Consider the following 15,953-nt stretch of genomic DNA (forward strand, 5'->3'; position numbering starts at 1 on the left):
TCTGCATGATGGCTACCGTGGCGCTACCAGCTCCCTGTTTAAGTGCGACCGGGACAGCCCAGCTTCTCGCCCAGAGAAACGGTTGTTGGCATTGCCGACCTCACGTCCCGCCAGACAATTTCCCCAAGGGGTTGGCACAGGGCAAACCACCTTTCATCAGCGGAAATTCTGGGGGGGGGTGGGGGGGGGGTGCGCTCTGACTACCGCCCTCCTGTGAAAACCCTTTAGTGTCCCATTATAAATAGTTACATCCTTTTAATTTTTAAAGTTGTGAAATGTCACACTTAAAAAAAAAAAAAATGCTGACAAGTTCATACAAAGTAATGAAAACCTTTTGGACTGAAGCTACTTGGCTGTACACAAGCACTAAGGCTTTGTTAATGGAGAGAGAGAAAGCAAGAGAGGAACAAAGAGAAAGCTAGATAAAATAGGAGAAAGAGGTGAGAGAAAGGAAATGAAAGAGTGAAGGAAAGAAAAAGAAATTGCATTTATTAACAACAACAATGTGCATTTAAATAGCATCTTTATAGTAAAACCGTCCCACGGTGAGAGAGATTAATCAGTTTAAAAAAAAAATGCACCAGGCCAAAGGAAGAGACATTAGGACCAGTGACCAAAAGCTTGTTCAAAGAGGTAGGTTTTAAGGAGCTCCTAAAAGGAGAAAAGTGGAAAGGCGGAGATGTTTAGGAAGGGCATTCCAGAGCTTAAGGTTTAGCCAGCTGAAGGCTTGGCGGCCAATGGTGGGGCGAAGGAAGTCGGGGATGCACAAGTTGCCAGAATTGGAGGAATGCAGAGTTCTCGAAGGGCTGTAGGCAATGTTCCCCCAAATCTTTTTTTTGAAAGCATGGCCCGTTTAACGGGCTCCACAGCCTTTTCAACGTTTCACGCATGCGTAACATTACACGGTTGATAAAGCCGCTCCCGGGCTGTGTAGGACCGCCAGGCGGCTGCACCGCTTAAAGGGATAATCGGTTGTAGGGCTGGAGGAGGTTAGAGAGATGGGAAGGGGCGAGATCACGGAGGAACTTGTAAACCAGGGTCAGAACTTGAAATGAGAGGCTTTCATGTCCTTAGGACAACCCAACACACTAAACAACCAATGAAGTACTTTTGAAGTGTAGTCACTGTTGTAATGTAGGAAATGTGGCAGCCAATTTGCACACATCAACGTTCCAAAAACAGCAAAGAGATAAATGACCAGATAATCTGTTTTCAGTGTTGGTTGAAGGATAAATGTTGACCAGGACACAGGGAGAACTCATGGGATCTTTTACGTCCACCTGAAGGAACAGATGGAGCTCTGTTTAACGCCTCACCCAAAAGACAGCACCTCCAACAGTACAGCACTCCCTCAGTACTGCAATGAATTGTTAACCCAGATTATGTGCTCAAGCCTCTGGAGTTGGACTCGATTCCACGACCTACTGACTCAGGCTGACACCATCAGAAAGAACACCCTCATGGGGAAACAAAATGTTGCATTTATCCAGTTGCTTCAATTAAGCAAACACTGCATAATATTAACATGTGCCTCAGGAAAGTTACTCTTTGAACAATATGTTCATGGCAGCATTTGTTTGTTAAAAACTGTTTAAATTCAACTGTAGTAGCTACCCTTACTGACCTGTTCCATTCAGATCAACCATCAGTCCATCGTTGACATGTTCCTGAATGAGTTGCAGGGTCCATTCAAAAATTTCCCCTGCTCTTGCAAGATCAAATACAATTGGAAGTCGTGGATAGCGGAACAAGGCAAGCAGTTCATTTGGGGTCTGAGGTCGTCTGTTAGGACAATGTTTAGATGAAAAATATTAGTAGCCCCTTAAAAAGCATTCAGTTGATTGTGTTCACGTGGTTAAAAAAAAACCCAGGATTTTAGAAAATGTAATTCAGCTTAATACAGTCCAGCTTTCTTAAAACGAGCTAGATGAGTGAATCTGCTCATTTACTCATCTTGCTTTAGTTCATTACAGCAACTAGTCTTCGTACTTTCATTTGCTCCAGTTACAGTCATAAAGGTGGATCTATGTTAAAGAGGAAGACCATCTTTATGCTGTATGTAACAAAGCCTATATGTACACACACCAACAACACTGAACATAAAACAAAGCAGACTGCATAAAACTGCCTCAAACCGCGAGTCATGGCATCAAATTATACAATGCTTTCCAGGCATCAAAAGATTAAAATTGAGTTAAAAGGAGATTAACAGATCTATAGCATCAAAATATGCTGCAGCAAAAGTATTTGATACAAGGAAAGCTCACAGAACATATAAAATGTTAATACAGCTGATACTATACCTGCACTATATCGTCCAACATGGTTAGAAAGATAAAATAAAGAAGACACTGTTAAGAAAACAAGATAAACAAGTGTAAACACAGAAAGTGACATTTCCAACACTCTTGATCTGCATGATATTTTGCCCTATACTAGCTAAAGCTAGAAGTCATCAACATTTTAAGAAAAAATGTAACCTCTGCAACCATGCATTCTACATGTTGTTAATCTCAATTTATACGATGCGTGGAATGCACTTCAGTCGAATAAAAAGAAAGTGGCACAGAGCGTACAATGTGAAAGCAATGATGCGCAGAAAATTCTAACACACATTCTCGCTTATTCCTCTCCTTGCCTTTGGCCTGCTCCCCAACTGCTTCACACAAAGTCACTTTCCCTTCTGTTCTCCATTAGCCTGAGCTTCCTCAATGGAAGCAGTGGACTAACTGAACAAGTTGCAGATGCACTAGCCCCCGACAACTCTTGCAAACTAAAGCTCCAACTGCCACATCTCAACGTGAATGAACACCTCCTCCCCTGGCTTTACATAAGAACAAACACAAGAACATAAGAAATCGGAGCAGTAGTAGGCCATTTGGCCCCTTGAGCCTGCTCCACCATTAATAAGACCATGGCTGATCTGATCTTGGCCTCAACTCCACCTCCCTGTCCGCTCCCCATAACCCTCAACTCCCTTATCGTTCAAAAATGTGTCTATTTCCACCTTAAATATATTCAACGACTCAGCCGCCACAGCTCTCTGGGGTAGAGAATTCTAAAGATTCATGACCAGAGAAAAAATTCCTCATCTCCGTTTTAAATGGGCAACCCCTTATTCTAAGACTATGCCCCCTAGTTCTAGATTCTCCAATGAGGGGCAACATCCTCTCTGCATCTACCCTGTTAAGCCTCCTCATAATTTTATGTTTCAATAAGATCACCTCTCATTCTTCTAAACTCCAATGAGTATAAGCCCAATCTTTCTTCATAAGACAATCCCATCATCTCATGAATCAACCTAGTGAATCTTCTCTGAACTGCCTCCAATACAAGTATATCCCTCCTTAAATAAGGAGACCAAAACCGTACGCAGTACTCCAGGTGTGGTCTCACCAACACCCTGTACAGTTGTAGAAGACTTCCCTACTTTTATACTCCATCCCCCTTGCAATCATCACACTTCCATGCTGAAAAAACGTCACATATAAAACACAATGAAGGTTGGAACGGTGAAAAAAATTACGAAAAATACCAGACCACACATAGACACACCCGACATAACACTCTGCATTCTTGTCATTGAGCAGTATTTAATTTCTCTTCAGCAGTTACACAATTACATCTTACACTGTACTTCACATGCGACATGCACCTTGTACTTCATTTGTTATTCAGTCCAATTCGACAGGTTATATAGCATTTCTGAACATCATTGTTCTATTTATGTTATTCACTCCCCTCCAGCCCCCCCCCCACCCCCGCCTCCTGTGAATGAATTCAGAAAAATTGACCCTGGAATTTGCAGTACTTTATCATTGTTATATCTTTCCCAACCATCATTCTGAAAATCCAAGTATTAAATACTGCTGCATGTCTCATTAGTAGGCTGTTTCAATATAGCCGAAAGCCTATTAGGACTACAGTATAAAGTAAACACAGGGGCTAAATTTGATAGCCCCTGAAAATGGGCGCAGAGATCGCAATGTGCAATTAGCCTGCACCCCTTGATTGCAGTGCTTCATGCTGCCTGCTCATTTCCATGATTTCAGCATGCAGCCAGTGTTAACCGCTCCTTTCATTGACTGCACACATCAGCAGGGGGGCCAAAATTGTTACTTGCTAGCACCAGTTAAAACTAGCCTGCACCTCTTAAAGGGGAAGCGCAGTGTGCCTGGAGCAGATGTTCGCAGTCATTCAGGAAGTGGGCCTGACCTGAAGAAACAGTGAAGAATGATAACATGGGGGAGAGCGGGCTTCAAAGTTCTCTGAGGCCTTGGTGGAGGAAGTGGAAAGTAGTCGTATATCCGCAGCGAGCCAGGAGGCCTTTCATGCACTCGCTCAGAGGGCAGGGGGAGCAGATAGCCGTGGAGGTCAATGCCGTTAAGCCCCGAAAACCTAGATGTAGTGCCGTAAGATCAATGACCTCACACGAGTGCTCAAGGTCAGTGAATGCATCTTCAAATGTCTTATCCTACCAACTCCACCACTTGCTTCAGCCACTGCTCAATGCATCACACCCCAATTCTCACTTACCAACAATCTCGATCAATTAGGACTCATACCTAACATTCATCGCTTCACCACAACCTCATACACTTAGCACTGTTGCAAGCCTCACACCCAGATCTCACAGCTTGCACACGCTGCCAGCTATTCAACCATAACAGCCACATTACCCAAACAGATTGTATAACACTCTAACACATTTCCTTCTCTCTTGTAGGACAAAGTGGCTCACACTCGGAGGTAGCAACAGTAAACCGGCAGGGGACAGGTGCACTTCCATGTCCTTTCCCCATGGAGGAGATGGTGCTGGCCAATGGCAGGGCTGAATCCATCGAAGATGATGGAATCCTCATACCTAATTCTCCTTCTCACCAATCCATTTCCCTACTTCCCCCTCATCCTACAATCTCTTCTGATTTACAAGCTGCAGATGATGCAAGTCTGCACCTCTTCTATTCCTGCCCTCTTCTCACCATGACCTTATCCTTGTGCCTTTCTCCTTTCAGATACCCAAGAACTGTCCAGGCAGTGGTAGAAGAGCAAGAAGACAGTGATGAAGACGACACACCGCCACTTGATTTAACAATCATAGCCATCAGCTCAGATACTGACAGTGCGTGCAATTTAGAGGATATCATAAGGCAGGATCTATACGTGGTGAGATACCGGGCACAAGTGGCCTGCAGCCACAGCAGGGGGCAAGCATAACACAGGTATCACAGCTCGCCAGAGGGTGAGGTCTCACACAAGGTCTGCTGCATAGGACTCAGATGAGCACTTTGACGGGGCTGATGGGTATGCACAATGAAATGCTTGTTGCATTGGCAAGCCTGCCAGAAAGGCTGCATGCAATGTCAAGGAGCATGGAGGAGACCAGCACCAACTTGGCACAGGTCTTTGTGCAGAGCTTGAAGCCCATCTTTTCCAGCATGGAAGTGGTGACCAACTCCATTAGCACACTTGTGGACCCAACCAGGATGCAGCGACTGATAGCCAATGTCTCAGCTTCCATTGCAGCATAAGTAGCAGCCACCCAATGTCTGGGCATAGCAGTAGAAGCTCAGACTGCCGCCATCATGGCTCTGGATTACAGCTTTCAAATAGGCTTTCAGGGTATCACAGCAGTCCAGAAATCTGTCCTCCAACAGATTACTAGGAGTGCTGAGGCGCCACCCCGGGGGAGTGGCAATGGCTCCATGGAGCACGAACCTGCTGTCCTCTCTCAGGATGACAGAGTTCCCCCTCCCAGCACTGCCACTCCACTAGTGTCGTTGCTGTTGTCCGAAAGCCAGCCAACCCAGACTGCTGCCACCCATACCGAGGTGGTGCACTCTTCACCCGGGCCTTCTAGGTCCAGAGCTGCTCGAGGCCATCCTGCAAAGCCAGCTGCAGTCCCCTCCACTGAAAGTCAGCATCTTTCCACCATTCCAGCCACTGGGGTTGCACTTCATAGGAGCATAGGGCAGACAAAGGCACAGGCAAGACAGGCACTAAGGGAATGTACAAAGGTGATTAGTTTATGCTTGTATGCAAAACGGCATGCTTTGACGAATAAATTTGGTTTGGAATGATTATTTTATGGAGGTTTTTATTTCTGCATTGTGGCCAAGTGGATGCTGTGATAGAGAGAAAAGGAAAGGTAATGTGTGGGACTGTTGGTGAATGGGGAATTGGAGCTGCAGTTACTTGTACGCAGTCAGATGAGTTCTTGATGAAAAGCCTGGGCAGAAAGGGTTGCCTCCTCCTTTCCTCTTCTTCAGCTGCTCGCTGTATAGCTGGTGACAAGGGCTGTGCCCTCATGATGGTGAGGTTTTGCAGTATGCAACAGACCACCACGAATCTTGACACCTGCTCTGCCGAGTGCTGCAGGGCTCCTCCAGAGTAGTCCAGGCAGCAGAAATTGTTTCAGGACACCAATGGTCTTATCCATCGAGCAGCATGGCTTCCATTGTATGCATGCTGTGCACGTGTGCATGGGTTGTGCAGCGGATTCATAAGCCATGCTTGTTAATGGGTAGCCGTTTTCTCATCATTGTCAATGTCTGGTTTGTTGTGGTGGCTGAAATGCAGCTGGCACAGTGGACTGCCGCAGAATGAAGGCATCATGATTGCTGCCAGGATACCAGGCGTTGACCTGTATGATTCGGGTCATCATTGAGGGACTGAAATCCCTCTCGGTTCCGGTATATGACAGAGTTAACATGCAGAGTGGCGGCTGCAAAGCAATGTGCGTGCAGTCAATGGAGCCCTGCACCACCGGGAAGCCTGCAATCACTGCAAGGCCGTGTGCTTGCTCCACCTGCTTCTCTCTGCCAAGAGACAATGAAATGTAGTCAGCTCTCTTTGAATAGAAAGACTCAATGACCTCACCTCCTTACGTAATAGTGAGCGGCAAACGGAGAGATTTAACCAATATCTCCAGCTCCAGCCTGGAAGGAGCCAGACTCAAAAGTTCATCGCCACGGTCGCCTTCACAGCCACTGGCAATGTGTTTCCTCGCCCTGCTGAGGCTGCAGTTGTAGCTGCAGCAGGTGGCACATTTCAGCGAGGACATCCTCAGTGAAGCACAGATGTCTCAAACATTGTTCCTCGCTGAGATTCAGGTAGGAGAATTGTTCCCTGAGCACCCGGAGTGGATATGGCTTCCTGCTAAAAACTCATCTCCCCATGCAGCTTGTCCTGCTTTGCGTGACCTCTGTTCAGTCTCCAGGTAAAGCAGTATTCCAAGCAGAATTCTTACGTGTGCACCCATGTCTGGCAGGAAGTGGCTTTGCAGAATCTTTAAAGCCAGCAAAAAGTCCTTCAGCACCTGCCACACCACTCCCTGTACATAAGAAATAGGAACAGGACGAGGCCATTTGGCCCCTCGAGCCTGCTCCACTATTCAAGATCATGGCTGATCTGATTCTGGCCTCAACTCCACTTCCCCACCCGCTTCCCATAACTCTTGACTCCCTTATCATTCAAAAATCTATCTATTGCCACCTTAAATATATTCCAAGACCCAGCCTCCACAAGCAATCTGTGAATTCCAAAGATTCACGACCGACTGAGAGAAGAAATTCTTCCTCATTTCTGTTTTAAATGGGCGACCCCTTATTCGGAAACTATGCTCCCTAGTTCTAGATTCCCCCACGAGGGGAAACATCCTCTCTGCATCTACCGTGTCAAGCCCCCTCAGAATCTTATGTTTCAATAAGATCTCTTGTGTGGCACCTTATCAAATGCTTTCTGGAAATCCAAATATACGACATCAACTGGTTCTCCTTTATCCACTCTGCTCTAGACTTTTGCAATTTTAAAAGCACCCAATACTTGTCGAATTGTAGCAACAGCCAGAAGAGATCAACCAACAATTAACCTGTAAGTAGTTGATGATCCCCTTAAATAGCTGGTGGGATATCCTTCCTGCTGCTGAACGCGTGTTCAGCTGTGAGGTTAGGAGAGGGCTAGAGCTTTGAGCTCCAAAATGGTGTCAAATCAGTGTCATGATCTGCCTGCTTTGCATACTTCCCGTGGACGTTCGGTGCACGTGCGCCAACACCCTCATCAATATGGTGTCCAGCGCGATTCGCCCCACAAGCTTGTGGTTGTGCCATGGACGTCTTTTTGGGTCTCCAAGCGCACTTGCAGTGTCTACAAAATGTGCGCCAAAATCTAAATCTTGAGCCCACAGTCTCCAAGTACTATACTAGGCATTTCGACACATGATCTCGGAATTTACTGAAACGCTTCTGCAATAAGTAATAACTGCTGTGAATTTTTGGCACGAATGACTTCTAATAATTTTTAGGCTGAAAACCAATTTTTTTTTGGGGGGGGGGGGGGGGAAGGGCGCAAACAAGAGAAGTTCTTATGAAAATGCCGGCAAAGGTATGAAATATTGTTATAATATTTTCTCCATTCCAGTCCAAAACCATTATTCAAAACTGAAAGAAAAAAATTAATTCCAAAGGTACATTCAATGGACCCTGCAGGATACTTAATTTAACACTTGATACACGAGTAAAGTTTTATTTTACCTTTCAAATAAGTCTCTGCGAGTGGAGTTGATGGCACTGTCAACACTCTGAATAGCTTCTTTGATTGAGGACTCCACAAAAGTATCTCCACTTCGAACAATGTCAGGGACTGGTGGGATAACAGGGAAGTAAGATGTGATTAAGGCAGGGATAAGTTTAAACAATATCTTAATTTTGCATCAACAGCTGATAGTATTTTCAGAGTGAATGCTTGGAAACTTTTATTTTAAGGGAAAATCTAACGGCTGCGTATTTTGGACCATCTGCTTTAACGTAAACAACTGGTTTTCACTTTTCGAGATGAGGAGCAAGTTACCATTGAAGTAAAGCAGGTCAACATGATTTTACTAACGGTTTTAAAAGTATTCCTTACATTTTGTAATTTGTGATGATTCCTGCAATCATACATAAGCTCAAAACAGAACAAAAAATTCAAAGCCTTAGGGTACAGAGTGGTTGGAGACACAACATTTTGGCCACAATTCCTATTGTGGGTGGGGGTTAAGTAACTGAGCTGTTAAATGAGGTGCTCAGCTGAAGCCTGACCCTCACCTACAGGAAGAGAAAGAACCAGAAAATGAGTCAATTTGGGCTGTCCCAGCAGAGCTCCTTGAAAATGGTGATCAAACAGCACTGTAGGTAGTGTGGGAAGATCTCCAGTCCATCCTGACAGTGGAGGATGGTGCACAGCACAAGGCTGACGCAACATTTAAGATGGGAATCATAGAATAAAAACTCTATGCCCAGAAGAGGCAAGGGCCCAGGGGCAGCACGGGCCAGCCCACACCGCGATGTGTGTGAGAGCACTAGGTCCATGCAGCAGAGCTGGTCTCCAATCATCTTGGTTAATCCTTGTCGCTGGACCAAGACCTAGCTCTGTCAAGCCCGTGTGGTAGCTGGTATGCAACGGCCACCACACATTAAAAAAATTCACGCACAGGTATCTTCCACTCTTCCATATGCAGTTTGGGACCTGGAATATTAGGTCCTTCATTGAAACACCTGTGAAATCCTTTTTTGGTGGAAACAAGTCATCCTCGATACGAGGGACCACCTAAGAAGAAGAAGAAGAAGAAGAAGAAGAAGAAGAAGAAGAATAGAAAGAGGTCATTCAGCCCATAGAGTCTACATTGCTTCTTTTCGAAGAGTAATCCAGTTAGTCCCACTCCCCTGCTCTTTCCTCATATCCCTGCAATATTTTCTCCTTCAAGTATTTATCCAATTTCCTTTCAAAGGCTACTACTGAATCTGTATCCACCACCCGATCAGGCAGCATGCATTCCAAATCCTAGCCACTTGTTGCTTAAGAAAATCTTTCCTCATGTTGCCTCTGGTTCTTTGGCTGATCACCTTAAAATGTGCCCACTGGTTATTGATCCTTCAACCATTCAGGGAAGATGAACAAATTTATAAAAGCTGGAATAAAAGCTTATCCTTTCCTGAACTTCTGTTGACATGCAATGGTTAAGAGTTCAAGGGTTTGTGTACTCTGGCTTATATCTAGTAAGAAAAAAATGCTGGATCTTTCAACTTCAATGGGGTGTTAAATGGGTGATATGTCAACGGAAAGGACACGCGGGCAGTGTACAGCGAGAGCACCATCTCCCGCTGAAGTTGAAAGTTCCACCCATGGACTCTTTTTCTCTCCTATGGAGACTATAACGTTTATTGAAAATTGAGATATAACATGAAGAGATTGATCAAAATTCTGGATTTTTTGGGAAGCGATACTGTTAATTTAGACTCTCAAATAAACTGCATCCCAGTTTAGCCATTTAACTCAAGAAAGTTTGCTTTTCTCATCTGCGGAGGTGGATTTTAATTATTGGCCAGCCAATAATTATCGTGTGTGCCAGCTGGCCACCTGATAGTGCCGCCAGGAGGCCCTATCCATTTTCAGGGCGTGGCCTCATTAACATGTCAACAGTAAACTGCAGGCAACAGATGGTATGTTGCGCCATTTGAGAGTCAGGATAGGCACAATGGGTTGAATGGTTGCCTGCTATGATTCAAAGATGGAGTCTAGTGACCACACTTTTAGCTGATTTTTGGATTTTTTTTGGGGGTGGCATGTCACCATTCTTTGTTTCATAAAGTATGCACAGCTTTCATATGAACAATTGCTAAGGTCACTCATATGCGTTCTGCAGTCCTCCCTAATAATTCTTGAAAATTGATTAATTTTCTTACAATATTCCAGGGTTTTTTGCATCCCTTTACAGTAGGCAATTTTAATCCTGTGCCAAACTAATGCATTTTTACTATTCATGTACATAATTCAGATTCATTAAGCCCATTTTTACTCTTCCAGAAAATGGCAATACCTCACAAACCCACAGACAGACCCACTGGAATGACGTTATTCAGTGACTGGTATTCACGCATGTGTCATTAAAACCTAAAATAATCAGATACATTCGACAATCCAGGCGCAAATTGCACAAGTTTTCCAAATTGATTTTATGCTTCAAGTTTCCACTCAAACTCATTTGAATATTCACAAACATAAAATTCTCCATGAACAACTGCAATCCGGCAGCGGTTTAGAATTTAATTTTCTTTTTTTTTGTGCTTTAAAAAATATTCCTGGATATATTGAGAATGGCGACTTGATGCAGTTTTATTAGTGCAGCTAAAAATCGGCTTATCACAAAAAAATAAGCATTTTTAATTAGTGTCTAGGCCACCCCTGTGAGTAACCCGATTTTAAATAACTGAAAATGTCTTTAATAAAGCTATGCAGAACCATTGACTCGGTTCATTGGTGTACTTTAGTCAGTGTCTTGGTAAGTTAAAAAAAATACTTAAAAGCTGTTAAAAAGTGCCTATTAGTGTCACTGCACCTAAAAAAAACCTTAATTTTAAGAGCCTCCTTGAAGGCCAACAAAGGAACGCAAGCAACGGAAACCCGTCGTGGTGATTAATTCGATCGGAGGGCAGCTTCTTGCGGAAATTTATCTTGTGCTGGGTGTAATTTACACTTGAAATGTCCCCATCTTCTGTGCTGGTTTGGCAGATTTTGGGCAAATTGCAGGTTAAAGAGGAAATTAATGCAATAGTAAGGAGGGACATTAGCCAGGATGATGTGGAATCGGTATGGGTGGAGCTACGGAATACCAAAGGGCAGAAAACGTTAGTGGGAGTTGTGTTCAGACCTTCAAACAGTAGTAGAGAGGTTTGGGACAGCATCAAACAAGAAATAAGAGATGTGTGCAATAAAGGTACAGCAGTTATCATGGGCGACTTTAATCTACATATTGATTGGGCTAACCAAACTGGTAGCAATGCGGTGGAGGAGGATTTCCTGGAGTGTATTAGGAATGGTTTTCTCGACCAATATGTCGAGGAACCAACTAGAGAGCTGGCCATCCTAGACTGGGAGACTGGGTGATGTGTAATGAGAAGGGACTAATTAGCAATCTTGTTGTGCGAAGCCCCTTGGGGGAAGAGTGACCATAATATGGTAGAATTCTTTATTAAGATGGAGAGTGACACAGTTAATTCGAAAACTGGGGTTCTGAACTTAAGGAAAGGTAACTTCGATGGTATGAGGTGTGAATTGGCTAGAATAGACTGGCAAAGGATACTTAAAGGGTTGATGGTGGATAAGCAATGGCAAACATTTAAAGATCACATGGATGAACTTCAGCAATTGTACATCACTGTCTGGAGTAAAAATAAAACGGGGAAGGTGGCTCAACCGTGGCTAACAAGGGAAATTAAGGATCGTTTTAAAACCAAGGAAGAGGCATATAAATTGCCTAGAAAAAGTAACAAACCTGTGGACTGGGAGAAATTTAGAATTCAACAGAGAGGGCGAAGGGTTTAATTAGGAGGGGGAAAATAGAGTACGAGAGGAAGCTTGCAGGGAACATAAAAACTGACTGCAAAAGCTTCTATAAATATGTGAAGAGAAAAAGATTAGTGAAGACAAATGTAGGTCCCTTGCAGTCGGATTCAGGTGAATTTATAATGGGGAACAAAGAAATGGCAGACCAATTGAACAAATACTTTGGTTGTCTTCACGAAGGAAGACACAAATAACCTTCCGAAAGTACTAGGGGACAGTTGGTCTAGTGAAAGGAGGAACTGAAGGATATCCTTATTAGGCAGGAAATTGTGTTAGGGAAATTGACGGGATTGAAGGCCGATAAATCCCTGGGGCCTGATAGTCTGCATCCCAGAGTACTTAAGGAAGTGGCCCTCGAAATAGTGGATGCATTGGTGATCATTTTCCAACAGTCTATCGACTCTGGAACAGTTCCTATGGGACTGGAGGGTAGCTAATGTAACACCACTTTTTAAAAAAAGGAGGGAGAGAGAAAATGGGTAATTATAGACCGGTTAGACTGTCATCAGTAGTGGGGAAAATGTTGGAATCAATCATTAAGGATGAAATAGCAGCGCATTTGGAAAGCAGTGACAGGATCGGTCCAAGTCAGCATGGATTTATGAAAGGGAAATCATGCTTGATGAATCTGCTGGAATTTTTTGAGGATGTAACTAGCAGAGTGGACAAGGGAGAACCAGTGGATGTGGTGTATTTGGACTTTCAAAAGGCTTTTGACAAGGTCCCGCACAAGAGATTGGTGTGCAAAATCAAAGCGCATGGTATTGGGGGTAATGCACTGACGTGGATAGAGAACTGGTTGGCAGACAGGACGCAGAGAGTCGGGATAAATGAGTCCTTTTCAGAATGGCAGACTAGTGGAGTGCCGCAGGGCTCAGTGCTGGGACCCCAGCTCTTTACAATATACATTAATGATTTGGATGAAGAAATTGAGTGTAATATCTCCAAGTTTTCAGATGACACTAAAGTGGGTGGCGGTGTGAGCTGTGACGGGGACGCTAAGAGGCTGCAGGGTGACTTGGACAGGTTAGGTGAGTGGGAAAATGCATGGCAAGATGCAGTATAATGTGGATAAATGTGAGGTTATCCATTTTGGGGGCAAAAACACGAAGGCAGATTATTATCTGAATGGCGGCAGATTAGGAAAAGGGGAGGTGCAACGAGACCTGGGTGCCATGGTTCATCAGTCACTGAAGGTTGGCATGCAGGTACAGCAGGCGGTGAAGAAGGCAAATGGTATGTTGGCCTTCATAGCGAGGGGATTTGAGTATAGGAGCAGGGAGGTCTTACTGCAGTTGTATAGGGCCTTAGTGAGGCCTCACTTGAAATATTGTGTTCAGTTTTGGTCTCCTAATCTGAGGAAGGATGTTCTTGCTATTGAGGGAGTGCAGCGAAGGTTCACCAGACTAATTCTGGATGGCTGGACTGTCATATGAGGAGAGACTGGATCAACTGGGCCTTTATTCACTGGAGTTTAGAAGGATGAGAGGGGATCTCATAGAAATGTATAAGATTCTGATGGGACTGGACAGGTTAGATGCGGGAAGAATGTTCCCGATGTTGGGAAAGTCCAGAACCAGGGGACATAGTCTTAGGATAAGGAGTAGGCCATTTAGGACTGAGGTGAGGAGAAACTTCTTCACTCAGAGTTGTTAACCTGTGGAATTCCCTGCTGCAGACAGTTGTTGATGCCAGTTCACTGGATATATTCAAGAGGGAGATAGATGTGGCCCTTATGGCTAAGGGGATCAAGGGGTATGGAGAGAAAGCAGGAAAGGAATACTGAGGGAATGAGCATGCCATGATCTTATTGAATGGCAGTGCAGGCTCGAAAGGCCGAATGGCCTACTCCTGCACGTATTTTCGATGTTTCTATGAAAAAAAACAGCACAACCGAGTGGAAACTGTATTTAACAATCTTATCTGTACAATCAAATTGAATCAATCAGGCTGGATAAAGAATTTTGTAACAATTTGCTGAATAAGTATCTTGAGACATAAATATTTGAATGAAAAATGCTAAACCGAATAAGGATGAAGCACCAAAATGAAGAGGTTTGAGTGGCAAGAGAGAGTTTATGGCACTTGTGTTTCACATTCTTGATAAATAAAATTGAGAAATTAATCTGGATGGTCTTAACAACCAATGTTAGTAATTCAATGTTTTTAACCAATTGGCACAAAGCCCATTTTATAGACTTACCAACCACAGTCAACACCATACTAGCAGCAGAGTGATCAATGCTATTCCTGGCAAGACACTCATATCGCCCTTCATCTGCAGGTCCAACATCACGAATTGAAAGAAACCCCTCAGGGCTAACATGGAATTTTCCACTCTCTGTAATCTGAATTCCATCCTATATTGAAAACATTGCATCACTAACATATAGTTACACAGCCTGTATAGTGCCTGCATTCTTTGAGGTAATGTTTTGATATCTTTTGAACACCTTACTCGACATATCAGTCAACAGCTTATGGAGGTTACAGATCACACTGCACCAACTCACCAATGCAATTATAGATTTCTATTATGTCTGAACCAAAGCTTATTAAATGTGTAAGATTAGACTAATAACCATTTCAGACTTATGGCTGAAAAAGTGGACAGCTGTATTAGACTGACATTTTCTAGTATATTTTAGCTCCCAGTATATAAGCAACAAATGAATTCACCAAATAAGTCATATCTCTTAAAGCATGCAAGTTTCAATAACAAAGTTGCACTTTGCAATTCTTTCAATTTAATCATCTATATATTAAAAGTCTTGCGTGTAGCACGCCTCCATGGTGTAACACCTCAAAGTGTGGCCTCAGAGGCAGCACACCTTACATAAGAACATAAGAAATAGAAGCATTTGGCCCCTCAAGCCTGCTCTGCCATTTAATAAGATCATGGCTGATCTGATCCTGGGCTCAGCTCCACTTTCCTGCCCGGGTCACATCTCGAGGTCAACAGCAGCCACACATCTATAGGCCAAAATCTTCATAATTGATTCAAATAATCATTGGCAACTCAATTGGTAAATGGATAAATTAAGTATTTAATTGATTAAATATGACCAAAATCAAGCAGTACCAATCTCAAAGTAAGCAGAACATCAAGCAAAGCCGGCAATTATTTTTCCGAGAGCCAGCAAGTACCACAGGTCTGACCAAGTTGGTCAAAATAATTCTGTGAAACTTTTCATACACCACCTTCACTGAGTTTGGTGTATACAGGTAAAATTAACATTTATAACAGAACAAATAATAACTTGCAGAACTCTGAAAAAGTCACCAACACCCAAAAATTGAGTTACTTCATTTTAAAATTCCCTGCAAAAAAAAGGCCCATCACTCTTGACTGCAGTCTGGAACATGCATGTGGACTTGCAATCAAAGTTTCCTCTAATTCTTTTTGAGCCATGCAGCACATTTAAATATCCTCACATGTACGGGTTTCTATTTAAAAGCCAGTGAGCTGGCTGTGAGTGAGCTCCAGAACACTGCGCAGCTGTGCAGCTAAAAGGAAATAATTGCTTGCAATGCTGCTGAATTCCAGCACTGAATGTGTGTGTGTCAGTGTG

At 43.6% G+C, this 15,953-nt stretch overlaps 1 protein-coding gene across 2 annotated transcripts in view; it reads right to left on the reverse strand.

Moving 5' to 3' along the window:
* The window catches only part of LOC139267116 (peroxidasin homolog), a 324,156-nt gene that overhangs the window by 50,784 nt on the left and 257,419 nt on the right, over positions 1 to 15,953 (reverse strand). For both annotated transcript variants that reach the window (XM_070884937.1, XM_070884936.1), the window contains 3 exons: positions 14,585 to 14,741; positions 8,532 to 8,640; positions 1,625 to 1,782 (listed from right to left, as the gene is read on the reverse strand). In XM_070884937.1, coding sequence (XP_070741038.1) covers positions 1,625 to 1,782; positions 8,532 to 8,640; positions 14,585 to 14,741 — 424 coding nt within the window. The remainder of the gene's footprint in view (positions 1 to 1,624; positions 1,783 to 8,531; positions 8,641 to 14,584; positions 14,742 to 15,953) is intronic.

This window comes from Pristiophorus japonicus, chromosome 7 (assembly GCF_044704955.1).
Source record: "Pristiophorus japonicus isolate sPriJap1 chromosome 7, sPriJap1.hap1, whole genome shotgun sequence".
In the NCBI taxonomy this organism is placed as follows: domain Eukaryota; kingdom Metazoa; phylum Chordata; class Chondrichthyes; family Pristiophoridae; genus Pristiophorus; species Pristiophorus japonicus.